The sequence below is a fragment of the Hipposideros armiger genome, unplaced genomic scaffold (genome assembly GCF_001890085.2).
Source record: "Hipposideros armiger isolate ML-2016 unplaced genomic scaffold, ASM189008v1 scaffold_42, whole genome shotgun sequence".
Taxonomy (NCBI): Eukaryota; Metazoa; Chordata; class Mammalia; order Chiroptera; family Hipposideridae; genus Hipposideros; species Hipposideros armiger.
Window position 1 is genome coordinate 4,926,289 of NW_017731392.1, and position 25,434 is coordinate 4,951,722.

Consider the following 25,434-nt stretch of genomic DNA (forward strand, 5'->3'; position numbering starts at 1 on the left):
TTTAAAAAAAAGAAAAGCAGAATATCAGGTAATAGATACTATTAAAACAATGATATTTCTAAAAATTGTGTACAAACCAAAAAAGACTGAAGGGTAGTCTGATGGCTTTTTTCTTACTTTTCTCTAATTTCAAAAAAGTTTTAATATATTAACTTTATCATGATAAAAATGTTAATATATCCATTCCCCCCACCCCACCCCGTGCCACATGTATGTTTCTGACATTTCCTTTTCCTTTAAATAGAACATGACAACCAAATCCAAATTTTGGCTGTCACTCTGCTCAGTTGCTGAATAACAATAGGACGAGGAAAAGAAAGCAAGAGGGCGCCTCCGCCTCAACATGATACCTAATTTCTGGAGGGAGATGGGGCTACTTACTGGGAGCCTTCATGGAAACGGTGTACTCATTCTCCAGCTTGGCTTCCACCCTTATCGAGGGAGAGTCCTCAGGAAAAAATTCGGCTTCCGTCGTTACTCTCTCATCCAATTTACATCTCAGAATGATGTAGATAGTGGTTTCTGCCTGGAACGGGAGGCCAGTCATCATCCCCTCTCCTTCCTGGTCCCCCATTAGGGTGCTGAGTCAGAGGGTCTCCCAGCTCCCGTAGCCCCAGTCCTATCTAGGGGGGCTGTCCCAGAACAGGGTGGGTCTGTAGTCCAGGGCTGGGTCATGGGTCCCAATGAAATGAGTTACAAAAACCAAGAGTGAACATTTATAAACCTCTATAGCAATTCGATGGCATAATCTTATGTATGTTGAACCTAATAGTAACAATTTTAAAACCTGGGGCTTGTATTTTATGTCATATTATTTTATTTTTATAGCATTTCTTGCTTTCCCTTTTTTATTTTTTATTTTTTTGGATTTTATAAAAGCATTGGTCCATGGCAGAATTAGAAACTTAAAAACAAAATAAAAAATAGGGTTTTTTTACCCAGATAGTTGGAGAAGTAGTTTTTCACCACAGATAGTTGGAGAAGCATGGTTCTGGATTAGCCCTGCTACCCAAAGTGAGGACAAGGGACCAGCAGCATTGGCTTCCCTAGAAGCTTGTTAGAAACGCAGATGCTCAGGCCCTTCTTGGGCCCAAGGAACCAGAGTCTGCACTTTTCCCAAGATCCCTGAGTGACTCATACGCACCTTGCAATGTAAGAGGCACCAGCCTAGAGAAGCCCTCTTGCTCTACAATTTAATGCTGTTCATGGATGGACAAAAATAACTTACTGGATGATTAATTTTCCCAAGTTACTGAGCAACCTGAATAGCTATTTTCCCTTGGTTTAAGATTTCTTTCCAAGTCTGCCAAATGAAATTATCTTGTCCTCTCAAGACATTGAACGGGTAGGGATAGGCCCCCCTCCTCCCCACAAAATTAAAAAAAAAAGGGGGAAAAAGAAAGATTTCTGGCCATAACATTCATTCTAAGTTCATTCTAACTCCCCAACTGTTCATTCTAAGGTTCTTCTATAAAGTCCTCACAGTGCCCCTCATTACAAGGGCTGTGATTTCACAACAGGTAAGGGAGGTGCATGGTCCTGGCTCCTGGGAGCTGCTGAGGCTGAATGTGAATGTGTTTGTGGTGGACCTGACTCCTGCTACAGGCCCAGCTCTGTCCCACCTGCTCCTTCTCCCAGGGAGCATGGGGAGCCAGATAGAATGAGTGTGTCTCCCCTGTTGACAGTTAGGACCAACCCCAGTCCAGCTACCCCAGGGCCCAGAGACCTAGAGTAGGCAACAGGGAGAACTCTGGGTTAGTAGGAGCCAGGATGGGAGAAGGAACGAAAGCCTGGAGAATCAGGGAGGGATGTTAGGCATTGTTCTTCAGTTCCTACCCACAGGCACCCACCAACCTGATCTCAGGATGAGAGGGGCATGGGGAAGGCAGGAAGGCATATGAAGTGAACTGGGAGATGCATGCCCCATCTAAAGGGCTGCTCAACCCAGCCTAAGTCATCTAAGGCCTGGTATCAGCACGTTCCACTTAAAGAAAACTGGAAACACAGATTTTCATGCCTAACTTTTAAAACACTGTGCAGTCCAAAACCAACATGTCTATGAGTTCAATCCAGCGCAAAGCAGCAGTTTGCAACCCTCATGTAAGAAGTCCTTAACTAACGCCTCATAGGCCCAGGCTGCCCGGAAAATCAAGTCACAAGAGCAAGGAAGCTAGTACTTCCTATTGCCACAGCTGTCCTGCCCTCTTGTCTTAGGAGCCCACAGCAGCAAACTTAGCAAAGGGCTTGTAGAAATGGGGAAGCATTTTGCGGCTCTGAACTAATATCACACATTGTTTGCTAGGAAAGGAGAGATCATGAAAAACTACCAATACTATGGTAGGATTCAAATGACAGTGGCCCATCAGTTGGCCATCACACTCAAATCATCCTAAAAATGTTAGTCACATTATGCTTAGGCATTGATCCTATCCTTTTAGCAAGCAATATGGGCCAGCAAGTTTCAGCCATGAATCTCCGAAGCACTCATTTGGGCCATGCCAGTGGCCAGTTGACTGAGAAGCAAGCTCTCAAAATGTTCTACATCTCCATCCTCCCAGCACCAGGATGGCAGGAACAAAGCCAGACCTCTGACTCCCGGGGTGGCGTAAGTGTCTAGTGATGCTCATGTCTGCTGGTCTCCCCACAGGTCCTAAGTTTTGGATCCATAAACCAAAAGTCTTAGATTGATGACACATACATACATTCCTGGGTTCGTCTCTCTTTGACTTAATGGACTGAGGTGTGCCTAAGGCCCAGGTACTGGGGTTCCCAGGGCAGCTAGTGTACAGGGGAAGCCCCGCCAGAGGTCTGGAATTACACTGAGGTGCAACAAGAGAACCCTGCTCCCTTTACTCCAACAAATGCATCCACTGAAAAGCCTGTGTTCTGACATCAATCCACCAGCCCCAGAAGTGCCTACCCCACAGCGAATGCGGTCTGGCTGCACCACCATGAGGTTCCCAGGCGAAGTCTCCAGCGACGTCGGCAGGCTCTGCTTCTTCAAGTAGGGAAGGACCTTTTCGTCCTCAGTCTCGGTGTCAGTGACTGAGTCACAGCCAGAATCTATGGAACAGAGAACACTGCTGAATGGGAACAGAAGGAAGGAGAACCGATGGGTATGTCCCACACCATGAAAGCCCCAGGCATTACCAAATAGGAAACGGCTCTGAACGTTAAACAAATACAGGCTGCAGGGAGTGACTCAGGAAATCATGAAAGAGGATCTAATGGGGAAAAGTAAACCACCACGTAGGCCACTGGGTAGGGTGGCAGCAAGAGGATGATAGTGGAAAGAAAAACCCACAAGTCCGAGGCAGGCTGCTGTCTGAGGCTGGCAAGACTACCCTCAATCAAGAGGCTTCCACAAGCTTTCAATCCAGATTTCTTGCAGGGCTGGCTTTGGTGGTTGAGGGGAAAGGAGGGGTCTCCTCAAGTGGGGTCCAGAACGGGCAGTGCACTTGTAGGTCATCTTTTGAACACCAAGTAAAACCTGTGTTGTCCAGGAAGCCACGATTCCTCAGGGTCATGGATAACCAATGTATTCTCTCACCAGAGCAATAGTAAAAATCAATCCTTTTCAACAAATCTTAGACCAGTGGAACTGGGTTCCAGATCAGTCCCACAGCGAACACCTCTACTGTGGAAAGATTAGAACATGCGAGATTCAGAGCAGGTGAGCAGGGGTGTGCAAATGTGTGGGGCATGGCACAGAATGAGATGATGCTGAGATGGTGTAAGTGGAACCTACCAGAACTCTGAGACAGGGGCTGTTAGCCAGGATCTGTCCATTGATAGGCTACTTGTGTGCAAGATTCTGTGTGTGCTTGTGTGTGTGTGTTTGCCTATAGTTTTCTGGAGATAGTACAAAGTTTTCATCAGATCCTCAAAGAGAGACAAATGGTTAAGAGCAGAGGGAAGGGTCATCGTCCCTTTCTTGGGCTTGCTTTTCTGCCTTTGTAAGCCACTTACAGAGCTAGCCAAATATGTTAGTTACTGAGAGGACACAAGAATAAATCAGACACCAATCCTGCCTTCAGAGAGCCCACAATCTAAAACAGTGGCTGGGTGGGTGAAAGGTAAGGGTTACCTTGCCTGATTCTTGGAGGTTAGCCTCCTGGGGAAGGAGTTGGCCGCCTGCACAGCTTGTGACAATCAGTCCTGGTAGAATGATGGGGTGGCTGGTGGATCAGGCCGCTGATATGTGCACCAAAGAAAACTGTAACCACAGGCTTGTACCCTAGACCCCGCTTCATGCTAGGGGAGAGGCTGTGCTCCCACAATCATGAAAGCTGAGGTGGGGGATCAGAACAAGGTCGTAGGCAAGGACCTCCAGGACCCACTCAGGCCAGGTGAGGGACTGAGGCTTCCAGATACACAGCTCCACAGCCCCACAACCTTGGCAGAGGTCCTGTCCTAGAGCCTGACATATGTGCTAGCAGATGACTATGCACGACCCCAGAATGTGATGGACAGTGAGGCACGCACTCTTGCGGCCCCTCCCCTCTCCATGATTTTTCTCAAGACATGCTATTCCAGAAGGCCTGGCTCAGTGCATCCAAGTCTCTGATCTTGGTTGTGCAACAGGAATCCAGGCAGAATTCAGTGCTAAGAGATGGGGCAAAGGACCCTGGGAGTTCCAAGGAGGGTGATATTGTTTTTCACTAGGCATCAGAGCCATCAATCTCCTATAGCTTCCCTTCCCTTCCCTTCCCTTCCCTTCCGTCCTCTCCCCTCCATTGCCCTCCCCTCCCCTTCCCTTTCCTATCCTACTGCCTCCTCTCTCACTCAGTGTTAATATCCTCCTTCAAAGGCTAACTGCAGTAGTCTCCCCACCTCCCTGCTATTCAAGCCAAATTAATTAAAGGCTGCCATTTTCTCTGCTGGCTCTGCCTTTCCCCACATCCTTCTCTCCTTTATCATTCACTTCTAAAATGGCCAGGGACCATCCTCATGGACAGAGCTGTACACACCACCCAAGCAACTCCCACCCACCACAGAGCCTGTGAAGGAAATAGCCAAAAAAGAACAGGGATAATTAATAGTCTTCTTAATTACATGCTATCACATCAAGCTTCAATTTGTTTATTAGATGCCTGGACATCTTTTTTTTTTTTTTTTCATTTTGGAGGCTCTTCCTGGAGGAGAAAGGCAGCAACTGAATTTTGATTAACCATTTCACCAGCTTGAAATAAGTGAGATTGATCCTAATAGTACTGCACTTTGCAGATCCTCCCCCAGCGTTCAGAGGGGTTGTGTAAACAACCCCTTCCAGTAGATCTATCCCTTAAGTCACTTTAGATAGCTACCAGCAGCTAATTCATTTCAAGGAGCCAGGCAGGGTGCCACTCATTCTGCAGGGTGAATCTGGTGGCACTGACTGACAATAAAAAGCACCGCCCAAGTTTCTTCCGGCAACATTGGCCTTTTCCACAGAGTGCTACAGACTGGGCCACGGGCCATCCACTTCGGCAGAGCCAACGTTTCCGTGAAGGAAATGCCAACCCAGACATCAGCACCACTGAAACTCACCTGACAGAGTGAGATGGCCCCAAACTTTCCCACTGAAATATGCAGATCACTATCGACCCTTCTGCACCTTGAAGATAATTCCATCTTTGTTGTTCTGAGACTCACATAACAAATGTTTGAGCAAAGGCACTCTGAAAACCCTTAGGACCCTCCCTGATGTCAAGTATTATTAAGACACCAATAGTATCCTCACTGTTTTAAAATTTAATAATATCCTCTCGGCTGTTCTGAAGTCTAGAGAAACTCTGGAGAAATGATAGAAAAAGACTTTCTTTGTGCATCTGGCTCCCCAAAGTCTCATGGCAAATACTCCTTAAAATCAATGACAGGAAAAGTTTGTCTCTTCAGAGAACTTGCCTATTTTCTCTTATTCGACAATAAAAACAAGCTTGCGTGGTGTGTTTCACCTTTTGCCCTTGCTGCTAGGTATCTCAGTGACAATTCTGGTTCTTAATTGCTGTTATACTCTCATCCAGGTCCTTGGTCTTGCCAGTTTCTCTTGTTTATACTGTGCTTAATTTTGGAGGCTGCTTCAAATACTTTGGGGGTCTAGGCAGAATGTGAATTAACGTTTCTCAAACTGGTGCCTACCAAAAGTCCTCAGATATAGTCCTTATGAGATCTGTGCTTGGGCTTTTCATCTAGATAATAATGCCTTTAAAATGGTATCTAAATGCAAAGACATCCCAGATTATCTGGATGACCATGTAATAACTGAGTCCCACCATAGGATTGTGTGATGTGATGTGATGTAAACATTTGCAATCATTTTGCAGCTAGGTCATGCTACCCTGAATGTCAGGGGCCCAGGAGGAAAGAACAGGGGGGCAGGACAATATGTAGATGAGGCACTTGTGCCAAGTGAACACAAGAAGGTTTCCTCGCACACTGCTTCATATAGAGAAATGCGGTGGGAGGTCTAAGTGCAAAAATAACAAAGGGAACTGCAGCAAGAATCGGTGACCACCAGCTCCATGCCATGTTCGTGATGCTGCTTCAATAAGCCAAAATGAATATAGTCAGTTTCCCTTTTGTTTATTTTACACCTATGTTTATATCTTGTTCATTTGTTTTGCTTTCAGAGTTGGGAAAGAATAATAAGCATAAGAAGTTGAATATGATTACACAAATTTAAACACATCAGAATAACCTGTCAACACTAAAGTTTCTTTTTTTTTTTTTCTTTTACAAGGAAGTCTATACATTATTTGGACCTAAAAAAGACTATGATTTTATTTATTTATTTATTTTTAAAAGATTTTTATTGGGGAATTGGGGGATGGGAACAGCACTGGGGAATTGGGGGAAGGGGAACAGACAAGTTGCTGTCCCTTTGTTCTTCAGTCTAGTTGTGGAGGACGCTGCTTCACCGGTCCAAGTTGGCACCATCATTGTGCTCCTCCTGGGTGAGGCAGATCAGTTGCTGGCTTCTGGACTGATCACGCTGGCTGCTGGCTACATACAGTAGCCCATGACAACCCACTGCCGCAGGGGCTGCAGCCTATGCCTTTGCTGGGGACTCACAGCAGCCCAGCTCCAGGTTGAGCTGTTGTTCAGCATCTTAGCTGTGGAGGGCAGCGTCACTGGCCCTCATATGTGGGATCCGAACCGGGGCCCTCTGGCGTCCCAAGCCGGCTCTTAACCAACATGCCACTCAGCCGGCACACACCAAAAAAAGACTATGATTTTAAATGAAATGAGTATAGTATGCACTTAGATTCACACCAAGCCACAAGAAGCAGCTCATACTAGGTAAGAGGGCTGGTGACAGGCTCCTTATTATTACTAATAATAACAATAAAAGTTACCACTTATTGAATATCGTGTGACTGCTTAATAGTCTTAATCTCATTTAATCCTCACAACAACCCTGTGAGATAGAAAGCGCTATCTTATTCCTATTTTATAAATGGAGCAGTGTGACTGAAGGATTGAAGCAGCCTGGCCAAGGTCACGTGGCAATAAGCAAGGGGCAGGGTGGGATTCACCCCAGTTGTCTGTGCCCTGCTGCCCTCGTGGATGTGGTCCAGGGCAGGAAGCACCATCACCGGCTGGTCCCCGGCCTGGGGTTGTGACTGCAGCTCATGAGACATGATGTGGGCTTTCACTCACCAACGCCTGGTGGTGCCGCCTTGTTCTGAGCAATGCCACTAGGTTAGGAATGCTGTGACCTGCCACCAGAGCCAACAGGCACATTCCAACGATGAGGTTTAAATCAAGAGACACTGAATGTCAACTGGTCCAGCCAGGGTTCCACGTGACAGGGTTCCCAGTCAGAGGGGCCTCTGACCCAAGGCTGCACCTCTTACTTTCCAATTAACTTTTCAGATTACAGTGTTTACTGCCTCTTTCCTGCGCATTTCAGCCAGGACTACAGTTTTTTTGACAGCCTACAGGAGGGATAGGGTAAGGGGGAAAAAGGGAATGGTGTATATTGATCTCGGAGAGTTTTTCGAAGTACACAAGCCAACCTCTTTTCTAAGGTAATGCTAAGTTTTGAAGAAAGTATAAAAAGGATCATTCTTAAAAACGACCACAACTGCCATTTGTTGAGCATTGATTAGATCCCAGGAACCATGCAAAAACCTTCACATATATGACTCCATTTTATCACAGCACCTAAGAGACTGGTATAATTCTGCCCATTTCACAGATGAGAAAACTATGGCACAGAAATTTAAGTAAGCTGTCCAAGTCATACCGTGCGTGCCATATGGAAATTTAACCCCTACATGCATGCTTTCCTGCACCCTGACAGCATTTCCCACACTGTGAGCCATGCGCCCTGGTGGGACAGGAAACGATTCTATAGTCTACCGCAAACCTTCAGTGACACTGAGCCACATCAGGAGAAAGCAGCCCCCTTTCAACTTTTTTCAATTCCACTTATATCAAGAAGAAAGGCTCAGCTGGGTAAGGGGACGCCTTTAGTACCTGTTTAACACGCATAGCCCCGTTTGCACCACGGGGAGCAAGGGCCACAGGCTTCTGTAGCATAAGTATCGGGTAGAACTGAACACACTGTTTGGTTTTTATTGTTTTATTTTTATAGTTACCTACTTTTTATATCAAGAGATACTGGCTTGCCATCTACTGAGGCCAAGCTTCCTCTAAAAATAATTTTACTTAAATAAAGAAACATGAATTGATTTAAAGAAAATATTGTTAATAGTACATTGAAAACGTTCTGGAAATAGACAGTGGTGATGATTGCACACCACTGTGAATGTAATTAATGCCACTGAGTTGTATGCTTAAAATTGGTTAAAATGGCAAATATTATGTTATATATATTTTGCCACAATTTTTAAAATTTGATGATGTAATATACTCCCCAAATCCATTGAAGTGTGCATTTTAAATGAATTATATTTCAATAAAGCTGTTAAAAAAACAAAACGAACCGAAAACCATGTTGTGATTCTCATATGACCGAAGTTTGGGGAAAACTGAATTATGCTCTACGGCTTCCATTTTGGTAAGTTAAATTTATTAGTGATTTTAAAAATAAGGTAAAGTAAAGGTTGAAAGGGAAGAAGAAGGTCTGTAGCATCAACATATTGAATTATTTTCTCTGAGTTTTAAATGACAAAGAAAAAGAAAGTGAACAGAGGAGGAAAGTAAGGAGATAAATTTCAACGGAGAATTAAGAGCTTTCCAGCCAAAATGGAATGAAACTGAAATGGTCATTGGGGCCGGTCAGGGGAACATGTGTGTCTCTGGGCTGGAACGAAGTAGGAACAGAACATTGATTTATGTCCACAATTTCCAGCGTGGCTGGAAAGAGTGAAGAAGATTCAAAGATTTGTTAGAAGAACGCAGAAATGAATTGACAAGCAGTCTAGGTAATGGGGTTCATGAAAGAAAGGGGCCATGTTCCCTCTGCATTTGCACCCCAGGTCCAGGACCCAAATTTCACCCTCACACAGATGGGGCAGGGAGCAGGGACACAGAGAGATGCCTGAGGTCTGGAGAAACTTCAGAACGCTTTTCCACTCAGGATGAAATTTCGGAGCTATTATGATTCTCTTCCATCCTACCTAAGCCACAAGGATGAAATCATAAAACAACTACGTATTTCTCAAAGCCTGCCATAAAATGTGCTGAAACCTGAGTTTCTTGTCACCCAGCAAGTATCTACTGATCATGCATGACCTAGATCCCATGGGAGGTCCCATGAGTGTGTCCTCTATTGTCTTGGCCTTAAGGAGCTTACAACTGAACTGGGAAGATGAGGTCCCATGTGAAAAAACTGAGAACTACGTGATACCTTCCCAGCCAGCACTAACCTGTGTGATGAGACCACAAATACCACTATTAGGAAGTGAGTTCTGTTTCTAAGTGTTTAGAAGAGTGCTGTCATGTGAAAAATACAACAGAAGTTTCAAGAAGTTGAGAAGGACTTCCTGAAGGATAAAGAAGACAACTTAACTTACTTTAATTAAGTCAAATAGCATTTGGATGTTCACGTTAGTTACCCTTCTGGAAAAAAGGTATATTTTCCATTTAAATTAATAAAATCATTCATTAATTCATTCCTTCAACAAATACTTATTGCCTATCAATGAATAACAAATATTCAAAGCTTATCCTAGGCCCCCCCAAGAAATATAAGGCTAAGGAAAATTTCTGCCCTCACTGATATTGGGGGACCACACAAGAGAGAAACCGCTTCTCTCCAACTTCCAGGGACAAACGAGAACAGGAATAACTTCAAAACAAAACATTACGAGGGATACGCGGGGATTTATAAAACATAGTTGATCGCCACCAGAAAATTAAAAAATGAAAGACATCCCCAAAGAAGTGATGAGCTGGGCCTTGAAAGGCACAGAGAATGCTGACATGTGGGTCGGAAGGACTTTGCTGGCGGAGGGAAAGGCGTGATGAAGGGCGCAAAGGCATGAGAGCAAATGATGTATTTGAGCTACAGGAAGCAATGCAGGGATATCTTCTCTATGGGGGGCTGCAAGGGGTGGGGGGAGAAGAAGAGGGGGAGGGGAGCCGCCGCGTCAGAGAAGACCCTGAATACCATTCAAAGAGTTTGGACGGCTTTTTGAAGACCTGTCAGCCAACAGCATTCATGAGAAAAGAAAATGCTATAAAATATAGATTGAAATGTAGTTTTATTTTTCTAAAGGTTGAAGAATTTTCTTTGCTTGTGTTTGAAATAATTCCAGACACACAAGCAGGATGCGTCCACTCTTTTGTAAAATCTGGGACAGAATTGAGAAGGGGAGTGGCTGACCACCCATCACATCCTGAGCAAGCAGTGCCTTCAAATATATAAATAACAAGCTACTGGCTAACAAAGTGTTACCAAGCCAACATCCTGCTCTATTTGCTTTCATGAGCAAATAAGATGCTATAATTAACCTGACGTCTGAAAGTATACCACAAGCATGGTTCACGAAATGCTTAGAAAAATGATTCTTAAGTAGATTAAGAATTCTCCTACCTTGTACCTTGTTTACACTAGCTATTTGCTTAGAAAATCAGTGTCATGTCTATTGTTGTGTCCTTAGAAAGCACAAAGGGGGGCCTCAGACCTGGCCTTGGCCCCAAATTCTAAATGCATGGATCTAAATAAAGGAGCTTTTGCTCGACTTCAAAAGCATCTGAGTTCGAGGTGGGAGGTCAGAGACTTGCAATAGTGGGACTCAGATCTTGAGTTTCAATAACTCCCCACCTTACCAGCTTCCTGGCAAACATCAAGACTGCTTTTTCATTTTAGTCATCACCCATGGGTCTTTCTTCCCCTTGTTCGCTCACCCTCTTTAGTGGGTATTGAATTTCCCGTCCATCTAACACCTTTCATTTAAAAAGCCCCAACGCAGTCACAAGTATAACCAACCTGCAAGTCACGAGCTACCCCCAAAGTCACATACAGTCATCAAGCAGAATGATGGTAAGAGGGTCAGTAGAAGGCCAGAGTCTTACCTACCATATGTCTTACTGGCATTTAAGTCAGGGGACAAGGACAATGATTGATATCACTTAAATGAACTCATATTAATGCCACTAAATAATCATTAAAGTGATATAAGTCATTGTCCTTGTCACCTTCATCATCATTATCTTCATGACGCCAAAAAGGTAAGGCAGAGTCCCACAGACATATCCCCAACTCAGACTTTAGATAAACTCATGGTGGCCACTCTGCCTCCCTGGAAACAAGAAGAAAAGAGGAGGAAAAAAAAATGATCCACTCTTCTCACAAGGTCATGCCAACTTCCTGAGGCAGTCAGTGCTGCTGGCTTTCCCAGCACAGGCAGGCTCACCTGTCACATCCAACCGGCTTTGCCATCCGGACGTTCTGTGCCAGCTGCAGATTCCTGAGGCTGCCCGGTTGCACTGCACATCCAGTGGGTTTGCAGGACTGGGTAGAGGGTGCTAGATCAGGATCTACGTCCTGCGCATCAACCCCAGTCTTTTCCAGCTCATATACACAAGGAATTGTTTTTCCTTCATTCACCAGGTCATTGTCATGGCCTTCCTCAAGGCACTGAAAGTTCTGGATAAGGGAGCAGGGAGGGAGGACAGCAGACCTCAGGCCTCTGAGGCCTTTATCCAGCCCCCACCTAGTTGCTCTAAATGCACTATTCAAAGTGTTAGTTTTGTTTTAAAGCAAAGGATGACGTTCTTCCTTTCCCCTCCCCAACTCACCCTATGTGCCCTCAGCTTGAATAAAAATAGCCCCACAGCTGAGGCTGCCACGACAACCAGACAACAGATGCGTGGGCTCACCCTTGTCCACCACTGATGATAAAATTTGTCTGCAGCCCTCCCACCCTCCCAGCTAGGGCTGGTTGGGGCCCTTCTATCCTCTCCCAAGTTCAACCTTCAGGAAAGTTCCCTAAGTACTAGAGCTAAGTTGCTCCTACCTCAACCAAGAAGTCAAGGGTTACTAGGAATTCTTGCACCACCCAGTGTCTCAGAACTTTTAAATTCATTCTCATTTGTTCCTTTCAGAGTCCCCAGGCACATGTGACAGGTGCAACTATCTCCATTTTGCAGAGGGAGAACTGGAGACATGGGGATGTGAACTGACTGGCCCTAGGGCATTACCTGCTGGTGTAATGGTAGAACCACATTTAGAACTCAAGGTTCCCATCTTCTAACCAGTTCCCAGGCTGAAGGAAGAGCTGATCTCAGGAAAATGACTCCACTGGAGAAATAATTCCCCTGGGTGAGCTGCTTCCTGGCCACAGACAGAAGTTCCCTCAACAAGTCTCTGGGATAAACCTGGTAAGGGTTGTGGAAAAATCCGCTGCCCCACTATGGGAAACGGGTTCCACAAAAACCCACCTCTCTCCTGGACCCAGCATCTTGGGCTGCTCCAGCCAAGCATGACTTCTTTGGCCAAGTGTATCAAGATCCTTAAGAAGTACTGTCCATACCTGGGTTCCAAAGGCCAGGCCACTGGGAGGAAGCTGTCCACTAGGTCTCTCAGGGCTGGAAGCCCACAGGCCCCTGTTTCATTGTTCAGGAAATCCCAGTGTTGCTAATAAAGCTGGAGCTACCACAGGCCCTGTGAAGGCTTCCTCTTTCTACATCTCCTTCTGACACTTATAAATGTGCTTCCTCTCTCTATGTAAATGTTCAAATGGCACGACACAGGCTTGTAATGAGGCCATTAATAACTAGTCTTTAGACAGCCTCTGCTTGGTTTCCTGGTTTAGGAATCAATTCTAATCTAAACAGACTCTGATGTCTAGATTTACTGCCATAAGGACAGACAAATGGGCTTTGTTTGGGGCAGGCTACAAAAACGTGGTTTATTTCCACCCAGCCAAGAACTGAGAAGCCAAAGGCAACTCTTGATAATAGCTTAGGAAAAGTGTGAAGAAAACTCCCTTCCTTTTGTCTCTACCACTCCAATCGTCCAACTTCCAAGAAAGGCTGAGTGGGTGTTTTCTTGTCCCCACTTTTGCTGACCATTAGCATTCTAACCAGCTGAAACTATGAAATTGGGCTGCTCAGTTTCACTTTCCGTTTTTAGGAAGGGTAACTTTCTCACTCCTCTTCCTGAAACACTGTATCTGGCTTCACAGTATGGTCAAGGTGGAGTGGGGGGGTGTTTTTCCTGGGTGACTGGCTTAGCACTCCAAAGTTTGCTTAAATAATTATGGGCCAAAATAAAAACTCCTTTAACCCTGGGGCCCCAGTAATTAAAACCTGTGCTACTAAAGGCAAGGCTCTAAAAGATATGGTATAATATTTCCTAGCAACATAAATGCAGCTGCTGAGGGGTTCTGGAATAGTGCAGTCAACCAAGCCACAGAAGGCCTGGACTCAAGTCCCACCTCTACCATTTACTGGGTAACTGTGACTTTTCAATTTTCTCTCCTGTAACATGAGAATATTTATTTAGAGCTGCCTGGCCCGTTGCAAAGGCTTGTTGGGATTAAGTGATAACCACGCAGATGCTCTTTGAAAGCTGTAAAGTACTAGACAAAGTTAAGTATTTGTTATTTCTGTTATTATTCATTTACCAAATGGAGAGCTCCTACATAAGAAATGATTTTCCTTGTAGAAACGGGCAAGAGTGTACCTCTGCATCCAGTAGTCCAGAGCTCAACAATCATCAAATGTGACCCAGGAAGTGGGTGTCAGGTGGCCCAGGGATGCTTCAGGTAGCCAAGGAGACAGGAAACAGCAGAGATCCAGTGACCTCCAGGCAGGAGCAGTGAGGTGTAATGCTCCACAACACAGCAGGTGTTCTGTACCCACCAGGTTGCCCAGTGAGACTGTCCTCACTGTGGCAGCCAATGGGGATTTTTAAAGTGGGAACTCAGCTGCTTTGGGTTCAGAGTTTCTGTTGCAGGGAAAGGAAGCCTGAACTCCTGGGCAGGGTCACACTTTCTTAGAACAGGCAGCATGGCAAGGGGCATTGTAGCAGAGCAGTAAGCTTGAGGGCTCTGCCTTCGTGCAAACCCCAGCTTTTCCACTTCCCTCTCTGTGCCTCAGTTTCCTCACGTGCAAATAAAGATAATAATACCACCTGTCTCACACAATAGCTGTAAGTATACAGTGAGTTGATTCACATAAAACACCTAAAAGAGTAGCAGATAGAGCCTAAGCATTGGAGAGTCATCAGCAATTAGTGTGGTTTATCTGTTGACCAATTTGCTCTTCCACTAGACTGCGATTTCCCTGAGGGCAGATTCCCTGACATTCATCTCTGGATCCCCAGAGCACAGAACAGTGTGAGAAGTCAATAAATGCTTCTTGCATGAACACGTGAATCGATGGATGAGATAAGACCAACTACCTAAGTGAGTGGGGGGCGGGGAAGTACAACACAGGGAGGACCACCAGGAAGCTTCATGCTTGAGGCTTTTAGTGTGGAACCTGGAGAGAAACAAAAAGCTGTCTAACTTCCAATTTACGCTAGTCGGCTGAACCCTGAGAAGAAAAGGCTAAAATGGGGTTAAACATGTAAGGATTTTATTAGAGAAAATGCCCACAACAGAAAATGAGGAGGAGGACTGGGAGACCCATCAGATGGTCTGAGCCCAAATCAAAAAGACGGGGAAGGAAGGATGAGTGGAAGGGTCCTAGACCACTGAGCTGTCTAAGGAAACTTCTGCAAGTCTGTCCGGGAACCCTGGAGCTAAAGCTGGCCCTTGGGAGCCCCGTGTCTTCCAGGGGCTGGCCTGCTGTCGTATCCCTGCCACGCTCCGTCATCGGCAGGAAGCAGCCTGTGGGAAGCAGAGCCTTGGTCCAATGCCATGATGAATTCAGAGCACAGCCCTAGGGCATTTGGTCAGTTCCACTCATGGCAGCTAGAGGTCTGCCAGCGGCCTTGTCATCACCACCACATACATAGTAGTCTTTAAGAGTATGGAACATGGGTGCAGGCAATCTAGGTTGGATCTTGGCTCTTACTAGCTGGTGATCTTAGGCGAGTTACTCAACCTCTCAAAGCCTCCTTTTCCTCAGTTGTAAAATGGAAATTACAATTCCAGCCTCTCAGAATTGTCATTATCGAACGCTCTCTAACACAGCAAGTGCCCCATAAAAGGCAGCTGCCACATCCCTGACCATTATTATTATTATTATTAATGAAGTACTTCTATTAGCAATGAGGGCATGAGAGCCGCCCCTGCTATTGCACAAGTGTATTTGAGTTTTCTGAGTCTACCCCAGGGACATGGGACATAAGCCTAGAACCATGGTTTGGCAATATCACAATTCAAACAACCAAACCAGTTTGTCTATAAATAAAAGGTCACAGGGGCTTTCCTAGGTTGGCATTTCCTGGAGGGGAGGCCAGGGTGGGTTGTATTGTTCCGGAATCCATCTACAGCTACAATCCCCTCTCCTTTCTTCCATTTGCTGTGGTTCATCTGCAAGTGCCCTCAGCCTGTCCCCTGCCAGCTGTCTGTCTTTAAGGGAAAGTGTGGTCAGAAAATGTTCCCCCCAAGAACAGGATCGTCCCTGGGCGCTTTGTTATGCTGCACACATTCTGAGCACCTGTTTTAGAATTCTGCTTGCTTTTGTCTCTGTGACCTTAATCTTTTTTTTCTTTAAACCTTGGCCAACTTTCTGGCAGTGGTCAGTGGTCATTGCCTGGCTACTGCTGGCTTCTGGCCCACACAGCTGATGGAGTCACACACTGTCCCCTTGTTGGGCTGGCTGTGACCTGAGGCAATTACAGCTTTCGTGGCCTCTCCCAGCCTTGCTGACCCTCGTGCCTTGGTGGCAGTAACAACTAAGAACCCACAAGGAAAGAAAAGGAGCCCCCAAACTGGAAGCCATACTGTTACCTTTTCCTCCACCACCTCAGAGGCCTTTTTTGCAACCCCCACTTCCTGGAGGGTCACCAAAAACACACACTGGGATTTTTTTATTTTATTTTTTTGTCTTTGAAGAAATGACCTCCAATTTTTCTAACTGAAGAGTGAAAATTAAACTAAAAAAATATTGATTTTGTTTAATAATTAACAGCTTAAGAAAGCGGATCAAACTCTGTTTTCTAGAATGATAGTTTCTATTTTAAAGGGACTTTTCCAGGGAATTTTAAGTTTCCATGTTGGAGTTGGAATTCAACCCTTGAGCGACCTTGTTTCAGCCTAAGGTTGGAAAGCAGAGGGCAGAAAAGACAGGAACTGGTGGAACCTTCCCAACCCAGCTGAGCTGGGCATTCCCTTGAGGGAGGAGGGGTTCACTGACTGAAGTGAAAGTAAAGCTCCAAAGCAGAAACAGGCTGGCCACTTGTTCGTTGGCCTCCAACATGGATACTGAGCCCATCTCTGAATGTGGCTTGTCCTCCCAGCCAGAGCGAGGGAAGTGCTAGGCCATCTTGACATCAGACGCGCCCAGTGTCCAGGACAGAGAATTCCCATCACCAACAAATGCTGGTTGGGCCACCTTCTGCCCCCATTACACAAAATAAAGAGTTATAAGCTTAGTAGATCAGCCTCTTCACACCACTTTTGCCTCTTATTTGCTTTTATCCTTCTCACTAATTAATAAAAACCAATCAGATTTGGTTTCCTTGCAAATCCTAATTCTTAAAAAATGATACCCCAAAGTAAATCCTGAGCATTTTCACATTCCTACCCTCAGGTCAACAATCCATTAACCACTTGGACCCAGGTGAGTCACTTGGGTGTTCCCAGGTGTCCTGCCCTGTGTGAACACATAGTGGGCACTATAATTGGGTTTCGGAAGCTCTGTCCAGCCCTGCCACTCTGTGTATGAAACCCCACTGGCCTTGCCAACTACATTCTCACTACGCACAAAAATGCAGGCTTTGGTCTTTTGTAAACATTTCTCCCCAACAAGTCCGGTTTGGTTTTGTGTAGTATGCGATATGCAGCATGAGAGCGCCCTTTCTGGTTCAGAGTCACAAGCATGAGGGCAAAATATCGTCTTCACTGTTATTTTATATTAGTTATAGGAACCTTTAGAAACCTAATCAATATTGGGATGATGATCAAGAAAAATCCATTCCAGTGATTTGCATCTTCTCAGAGGGAGGCGGGAGTGTTTGCAAACGTCTTGCCAGACTGATGAATTAGAGTAGAGAAACTGTGTAGCTTTTAAAAAGTTAGTCAATATTCTACTACACTTTTATAGTAAAAAATTTTAACTATTATTTTTATAATATGAACCATGGAAGAGGGACGTTTGTCATAAGGGAGCATAGGTTAAAACGGGTTGGAAACTGCTTCCCTGCCATCTTTGCAACCTTTCATTTACCTCTCTGCCACTCCCCTCAGCCGCTGTGACCCTCCCACTAAGAGCCCACAAGCCACAGGACTCTGCTCTTTTTCACTTTTCCTCTCCCTGGTAGTACAGTCCTTTTGTATGCTGTATTTTGCAAATCCAGAAGTCACAATATGGTTTATTTCCCCTTTGGTCAGGGTTCAGCAACCTTCCAAAAGTGGGGGTGCCAGGCACAGACCCCTGTGGGGGAAGAGGAGAGTGGCTCACTCGTGTGAATGGGCAGAGAGCACCTGCGAGGCTCTCATGCACAGAAACCTCCCCCACCTCCACATTCTACTAATAAAAGCTTCAGCTGCGTTATCACATTGGGGATAATGCAAATGCCCTGGAGAAAGGTTCAGCTTCGTGGTCACTCACACCTTAGTAAGAATTATTTTTGAATGTTAGATCATCAGGGCTTGAAAAACACTTAAGAATCATTTAGGGCAAAATTCCACTGAAGGAAGAATTTTTTAAAAATCCTAGTCAACCTCTGTTTGAACACTTACAGTGACAAAAGCTCCCTTGTTGAAAGGGTCTATGGGCGGCCGGTTAGCTCAGTGGGTTAGAGCGCAGTGCTCACAACACCAAGGTTGCTGGTTCAATTCCCACACGGGCCACTGAGATGTGCCCTCCACAACTTGATTGAAACAACTAATTGACTTGGAACTGATGGGTCCTGGAAAAACACATTGTTCCCCAATAAAAACAAAAGCAAAAGAAAAAGCAAGGGTCTACTCCACTGATGGGCATTTGGAATTTTCGGTGACAGCTCATCTTTCTCTTCAGCCCAACTCTGTAGAATCTGTTAAAATGGTTCTTCGGCAAGTAAAGGCAATCTCAACTTAAAATGCCATCAACAATAAGGACATTTAGCTCTTGGAACAGAAAGTCCAGCAGTTGGGCAGATTTGGGGGTTGGCTGACGTAAGGGCTCAGGTGACATCATCAAGGCCCCAGGTTCTTTCCATTTCTCTATTCTGTCATCTCCAGCGTGAGTTTCAGTCTCAGACTGATAGGGGCAATCTGCAGGTTCACCTCAGAACCAATGAGGTCCAGAGGAAAAAGAGCAAAATATCCCCACAAGCACAGAATAGAAACTCTTCCCTTCACTCTGACTGTTCCAACATGTCACATGCACAATAACCATCCCCAGGGGGATGCCACGTACGCACCGACTCCATTAAACATCTAGGGCGGAAAGAATGTGGGCACTTCCACCCTAATGGCTAGCAGTCCTGCCTCGCAGGAACCGCCACCTGAAATAGAGTCCGCCCTTACCCCGCAACTCAGCACACAGCCACACTTTCCACAGAACGGCTCGTGCAACCCGTTTCCAACCCCCCTCGTTGTCCTTCTGTGGACATATTCTAGTTGGTCAGTTCTCTCTCAAAATAGTGGCACTCAGAATGAAACACCGTTCTTGGTAGGTTACAGTGAAATTACAATATTCCAAGACTGGGGAGCGATATTTTTATTAACGTAGCTTAACATTGTAATAGCTTTCAATGGCAACATCATAACTGCTTGTTCCTTGTCAATCAAGTAGTCAACTGTCACTTTCACAAGTTAATGCCACATCCGATTTCTGCCATGCTGTAGAAGTTGAATTGCTCTTACAGACCTAAGAACAGGACTTAAGGATCATCCCAATTGAACAAGGTCAGGATCATTCTGAATAATGCTTCTGCCACTCAGTGTAATAGTGACCCAGCCACCTACAAATGTCATCCATCTATAAATCTGTATTCGTTTGCTAGGGCTGCCATAACAAAATAACACAGGTTGGGTGGCCTGAACAACAGGAATCTATTCTCTCACAGTTCTGGAGGCTAGCAGTCCAAGATCAAGATATTGGCAGGTTTGGCTTCTTCTGAGGCCTCTTTCCTTGGCTTGCAGATGGCTGGCTGCCTTCTTGCTATATCTTCAAATAGTCTGTCCTCTGTGCACACACATGTCTAGGTCCTCATCTCTTCTTATAAAGATATCAGTCATATCAAATTAGGGTTCACCCCAATACTCTCACTTTAACCTTAATTACCTCTTAAAAGACCCTATCTCCAAATACGGTCATGTTCGGAGGTACTAGGGGTTAGGATTTCAACATCTGAATTGAGGGGAGGTGGACATAATTCAGCCCAAATAAATTTGATATTTGACTTTTGTATATGCCTCAAAGTCAGAGAAAAACTGGACAGGAGGTCTAAAACCAGAGTCTCTGGTACTCCACTAGACAATTCTTTAAGGATGACCATTAAAGAATAACCATTCATCCAATTACCTTCTCATGTTATGCTGAGATCAGCCACTTTGGAGAGGGAGTTTTGACTAAGTCTGGGAGCGTGTTGAAGAGAAAGATCATTCTGGAAACTAGAGCATTTCGTGTTGAGCAAAAGGATGGCTCTATCTGGGTGTTTCTACAGTCCAAGTGGGTGACTTTGGACATGAAGGTGCAGAATCGGGGGGCTGCTGAACAATGAGTCATAATGGAGAAGGTTGAAGGAAAAAGAACTATTGGGTTGTCAGAAAAGTCATGACGCATTTTTTGCAATGAAAAACATAGAAAAAAATACGTCATGACTTTTCCGACAGCCCTATAAAAGGTTATCAAAAAGCAGATTCAGTGACTTCCCAATTTTACTTAGGATATAGGTAGCAGCAACTAAAATTGAGATACTGAAAATTCTCCTGAATGCTCATAGCATAGTTGACTATTCCAGCCTTCATTACTTTGGTCTGCAATTAGCCAGGTGGGCACTGGTGACTTGGCATTTTGCCTGGACTTGAAGACCCCTGTTTCTATAGACAGTGATGAATGGAAAGCAATTGGTACGCTTTCTCAATCTTATCCTCTTTAAAAAATATACACACACAAATATAAATAATAAATAAACATAGGGGGTCCTTTTAGAGTAATCACACAGAAATACTAAAGAATTAAGTAGGTAGCACTAAAGAGTAGGATTTAGATAAACAGACACCTGTTCGTAATTAGCTCTTCCTCACTGATCCTTAACTGTTCCTTCTTATAGTCAATCGCTTAATTTAGGATGCAAAAGCCTGCTCTCCGGGTGGGTGTACCATTCTAGTGCCTGAAGCTTTAGGGTGACATGTTATTAACCCCTCTGCCAGGGTTGGTTTGTTTGTTTTTCCTTCTTGCTGTGCTGAGCAAGTACTCAAAAGATGGAAAATCATGGCTGGAGGGTGTGAAGGTTGCCCAGCCCGGCTCCTATATCAGAAGCTTGAAATCTTTCCCACACCAAATGCCTATGTAACGCCAACGAAATGGGCACATGGGAGTTCACCTTTGCAAGACCTCCCTCCTCTCAAGGGAGCTCTCTCATCATCTTCCATTTCCTCAAAGAAAAAACTGTCAAGGGAGAAGAGAGCACCATTTTTCGTTCCCTGCTGTAACTTGTACTGCCTTGGTAACCATTATAAGATTAGTCTGTGATGACATGATACCTAGCCCAGAGAGAGCTGTGTGACCCCATCCTTTTTCTTTCTTTCTTTTTTTTTTTTTTTTTGCCCCATTAAAATATGCTTTTCAGCCACTTCACCAACTGACACTGAGCTTTGCCTCTGGTCTCTCTAATCAAAACCTTAGCAGGGTTTTTACATAAACTGAAATTTATATTCCATCATCACCATAGCAACCATCACACAGAATTAGATACAACTTCTTCCCCTCTGATATAATGTACTTTTTTTTAAGAGCTGCTTTTCTCTTCAATTGCAAATCCAAGCTATTCAGAAGACAACCATTAAAAATCTATTTTGAAAAACTACATTTCAACAGACTGTAACAAGGTTCTAAAAACAGACATTTGAAGTGGTTCCTAGATACTTGGTGCCATACATTTTCTCCCCCCACTGGTAGCCATACATTGCTGAAGTCTCAAGGATTTGGCTCTCTGCTGGGAATTGTTAAAATCAAAACAAGGCTTCGCTGCTGTTTGACAACCATCCCTTGAAAGATGCCCCAAGATAACAACCCTGAGCTATGGCAGAAAATTCTGCTAATTTCAAAAGGGATATTTGAACCTATTTCATTGTTACTATATATCTCATTCTCTTGCCACTGTCAGTCCCAGAAATTGGGCAACTCAGTTGAACTGAAATTTGAGACAGTGAAATTAGTAATTCATTATCCATAAACCAAATAATTTGATCTTGTTTATTTAAAGCCAAACTATAATGTAGCAATACTCTAATCATTCATTTATTCATTCATCAAATATTTATTGATGCTACCATATGCTGAAAGCTGCATCTCAGAAAGGTGAGTGAGACTTCGTCCAAGACCTCAAGATCTTTACTTTTCTAATTCCATAGTATGGCAGATGTTTTATACCAAAACATCAGGAAAATCTTAATGCATTTTCTCTGAATGAACACTCAAGGTTGCGTCTATACACAGGAGATGACGCCTAACCGACAGCTGTGCCCATGACCCCAGCTGAACTCCAAAAACTAAACTGATGGTTAATAGTTCACTTTTATTACTAAAACCTAGTAGACCGCACCAGGGGACATTCATTTTGAGATTTCTGAAAACGTCCTGACTTGCTCCCATTACAACTCTGCCACGTAAGAGATATGGCTGAATTTCTCCCCAAATGATAAAGGGGCTCCCCTAAATGCTCCTAGAAGTCAGATGTTGTGAAAATCAAGGAAAGACAGCCTTGAAGGTTCTCAGTCTTTTTTTTTTTTTTCATTCAAGACCATTGACATAGCTAGTAGGCAAGGTTGAGTGGTAGAGGGGTATTTCCAGATAGTTGCCAAAACATCTTATAGGCCTAGAAATGAGAAATCCGACATATTAAATGAGATAATATAGGTGGGAGAAACGCTAGACCAGGAAGGGGGTGCTAGTTTTCTCTCAAGTGTCAGTTCCAGTGGAATGGGGTGGACTCCTAGAACCCTGCAGAAGACCCCGGCTGAGGCCAAATCCCAGCTCAGTGAGAACAGATACCTTGAAGTCTGACCTGGGAGCAGGCAAGCTGCACTGTGCAATGTGTCCCACTATTCCAGACCATGGGAAGGGAAGCCTGGGCTGTGCTGGAGGGAGAGAGGGGAAATACATGCCACTGAGTTACCTGGGAGTGTGTAGCAATAATAAAAAAGAAAACCTCAATACATTCAAACACCAAGGAACCTGTGTCAGCAATCTTAAGAAAACCTTTTGAGGCACAACTGGCAGAAATTAAGGCAGAATGGGTATCTTCCAAATGTCTGGAGAAGATAAGAGCCAACCAAATACATTCCATATTAGAAAAAAATGTACCAGGAAACACTTTAAAAAAATTCCAGAAAACCTAAATATGGTCACAGAAATCAGAGACTGGAGCATTTGAGGTGACACCCTCCGACAGGTATCCCATGTTGCCAATTAACAAGACAAGCTGAGGATAAGGTTCAAATCATTTTGTAAGGGATGGAGAGTCTCACCAATATATGCACTGCAACCAACTCCAGAGTTCTTGGTTTTTCATTTGTTTTTGCTTTTTTTAAAGATCAGTAGGAAGATTGTAATTTCTCCAATACAGCCGCCTCGTAATGATGCAGATGTGTGGCTTTTGTGGTCAAAGGAAGCAAAGAATGTCATTTTTAGTATCTTAGGGCTGTAGACTTACTGCTTTTGAAAAATATAAATAAATACATCCACAAAAGCCACAAAATTCAGCTTGTGAGTTATTTATGTCTTGTTGTTGTTTTTTCCAGAGTTTCTTTGGCGGCCAATGTAGAATCTAAAATGATCCCAGCATGGTTTTCAGGTGGTATTCCAGGGGTTGTCAAACTCAAAGATGCACAAACCTATCACCGGTGTGAACTAAGCAAAGAGAGAGCTCCCCCAGACTCCCCTGTTCTGTTCAGGGCCATGCAGCTTGGAGGAGTAGAGGCAGCCAGGTCACAATTCAGTAGGAAACGATGCTGATCGTTCTCACCTGCCTCCGGTCCCTGGTACCACTTCCAAAGCTACATTAACAGCAGATCATGGGCCTCGTATTTCCCGCAATGGGAATAACTATATCTCCTTCTTGTCCCCGTTGCAGAGGGAATTGTCATACCTGACACACATTCCAAAGATGAAAAGTTTATTGAGCATTTACTATGTGCCAGGCAGTGAGCTAGATACTGTTTTGCAGCTTGCTTTCTATCTTAGCTCATGGACAGCTGTCCTCTAAATTGGTCTTGATGCTTCAGTTCTCAAGGACCTCACAGTCTTGGGTCATGGAGATTTCAACATCATAACTCCAGAGCAAAGAGCAAAGGTCAACAATAGGAGATTGTCTACTATGTTTACCATGAAAAAAGGACGGAAACGTGCCAAAAGTAAGCTCTCAAAAACTGGCTCTCCAAATCTCCACACACTGAGGGAGGACATCTTAGAATCTGAGAGGAATCATTTAGGATGTGTCAACAACAAGTTAATAAAGTTATGAAATTCATTTTCCTCCAGGAAAGAAGGTTAACAGAAAGCTTCCAATTTTTATTTATTTTTTTAAGTATTATGTTGCAGGCCCATAATGTATAAAGAGAAATTGAGAAGATTTGTTTCATCTCTGACTTTTTGAGGCTGATCTCAAGAGGGACCAACATGCTCTAAGACAGAAAATGGAACAGGATAGAGAATGAGGCTTGGGGGTCGGGGAAAGGTGCCTAGATGTCTAGGGGCCCCCACATATGTGCACTTGAACCCTGGAAGTTCCATATTTACCTGTTTAATACACTGGAGGGGTGCATAGGTTTTGTTCAGAGAACAAAAAGATTCTACTGCTAAAAAAAAAAAAAAATCTAAAAAATACTCCAATAAAATTGCAGAAGTCAGCAGGGGCCAGATGGTAGAGAGCTTTGAACTGCCGTACTAAGGAATCTGCACTTTATCCTCTGGTCCATGGTTTCCCATTTGGGCTTTAGGAAAATCATTCTGGCAGTTTGGTGGAGGGAGGGCTGGAGCAGTATGAAATGGAAACAAGAATGCCAATTAGATGACAGTTGTCTATAAGCTAAGATAAAAAAGCAAGCTACAGAGTAAAAGATACAATGATCTACTTCACACAAAAAATTTCCGCATGTGTATATGTTATAAATTCACAGAAAATGATCGGTTAATTTTTAAAAAATCAAGTTGCAGAATAATATGTACCTAGTGACTCTATTTATGGTGGGAAAATGACTGTATGTGTGTTTTATGAATTCATAAAAATGTTCTGGAGAGATACACACCAAACTGTTTATGGTAGTTAACCTCTACAAACGAGAATGAGGAATTGGGGAAGCAAATGAATATTTTTACTCTTTCCTCTATAGATTTCTGATGGTTAGAAAGAAATTTTATAACAAGCATGTATTATTTGTATAATATTTAAGAGATTTCTAAAACTGAAAAAATAAAAGATTACCATAAAGATATAGTTTCTGCGACACGAAATAATCAGGGCTTAAAATCAAACCAGTAGCCATAAAAATAGAAAGGGAAGATGTGACAAAAGAGGAGAGGTGAGCCTGGATGAAGGACATGAGGGAGGGAGAAAGGGGGGTGTGATGGATTTCCATTTATCCTCTCAGTTACATTTCCTGATAGCCCACGAGGTGGACATTTTCACCTCACTTTACAGATAATGAAATGGGGTCTCGGGGAGCCTTGTCCCCAAACACAGAGCTGGTTACCAAAGCCAGAGCTAGA

At 44.1% G+C, this 25,434-nt stretch overlaps 1 protein-coding gene across 1 annotated transcript in view; it reads right to left on the minus strand.

The window, feature by feature from the left end:
- The window catches only part of PIK3AP1 (phosphoinositide-3-kinase adaptor protein 1), a gene marked incomplete at its 5' end in the record, with an annotated part of 110,624 nt that overhangs the window by 36,822 nt on the left and 48,368 nt on the right, over positions 1-25,434 (minus strand). Inside the window, 2 exons of the mRNA XM_019639005.1 lie at positions 382-526; positions 2,921-3,063. Of these exons, the coding sequence (XP_019494550.1) occupies positions 382-526; positions 2,921-3,063 (288 nt within the window). The remainder of the gene's footprint in view (positions 1-381; positions 527-2,920; positions 3,064-25,434) is intronic.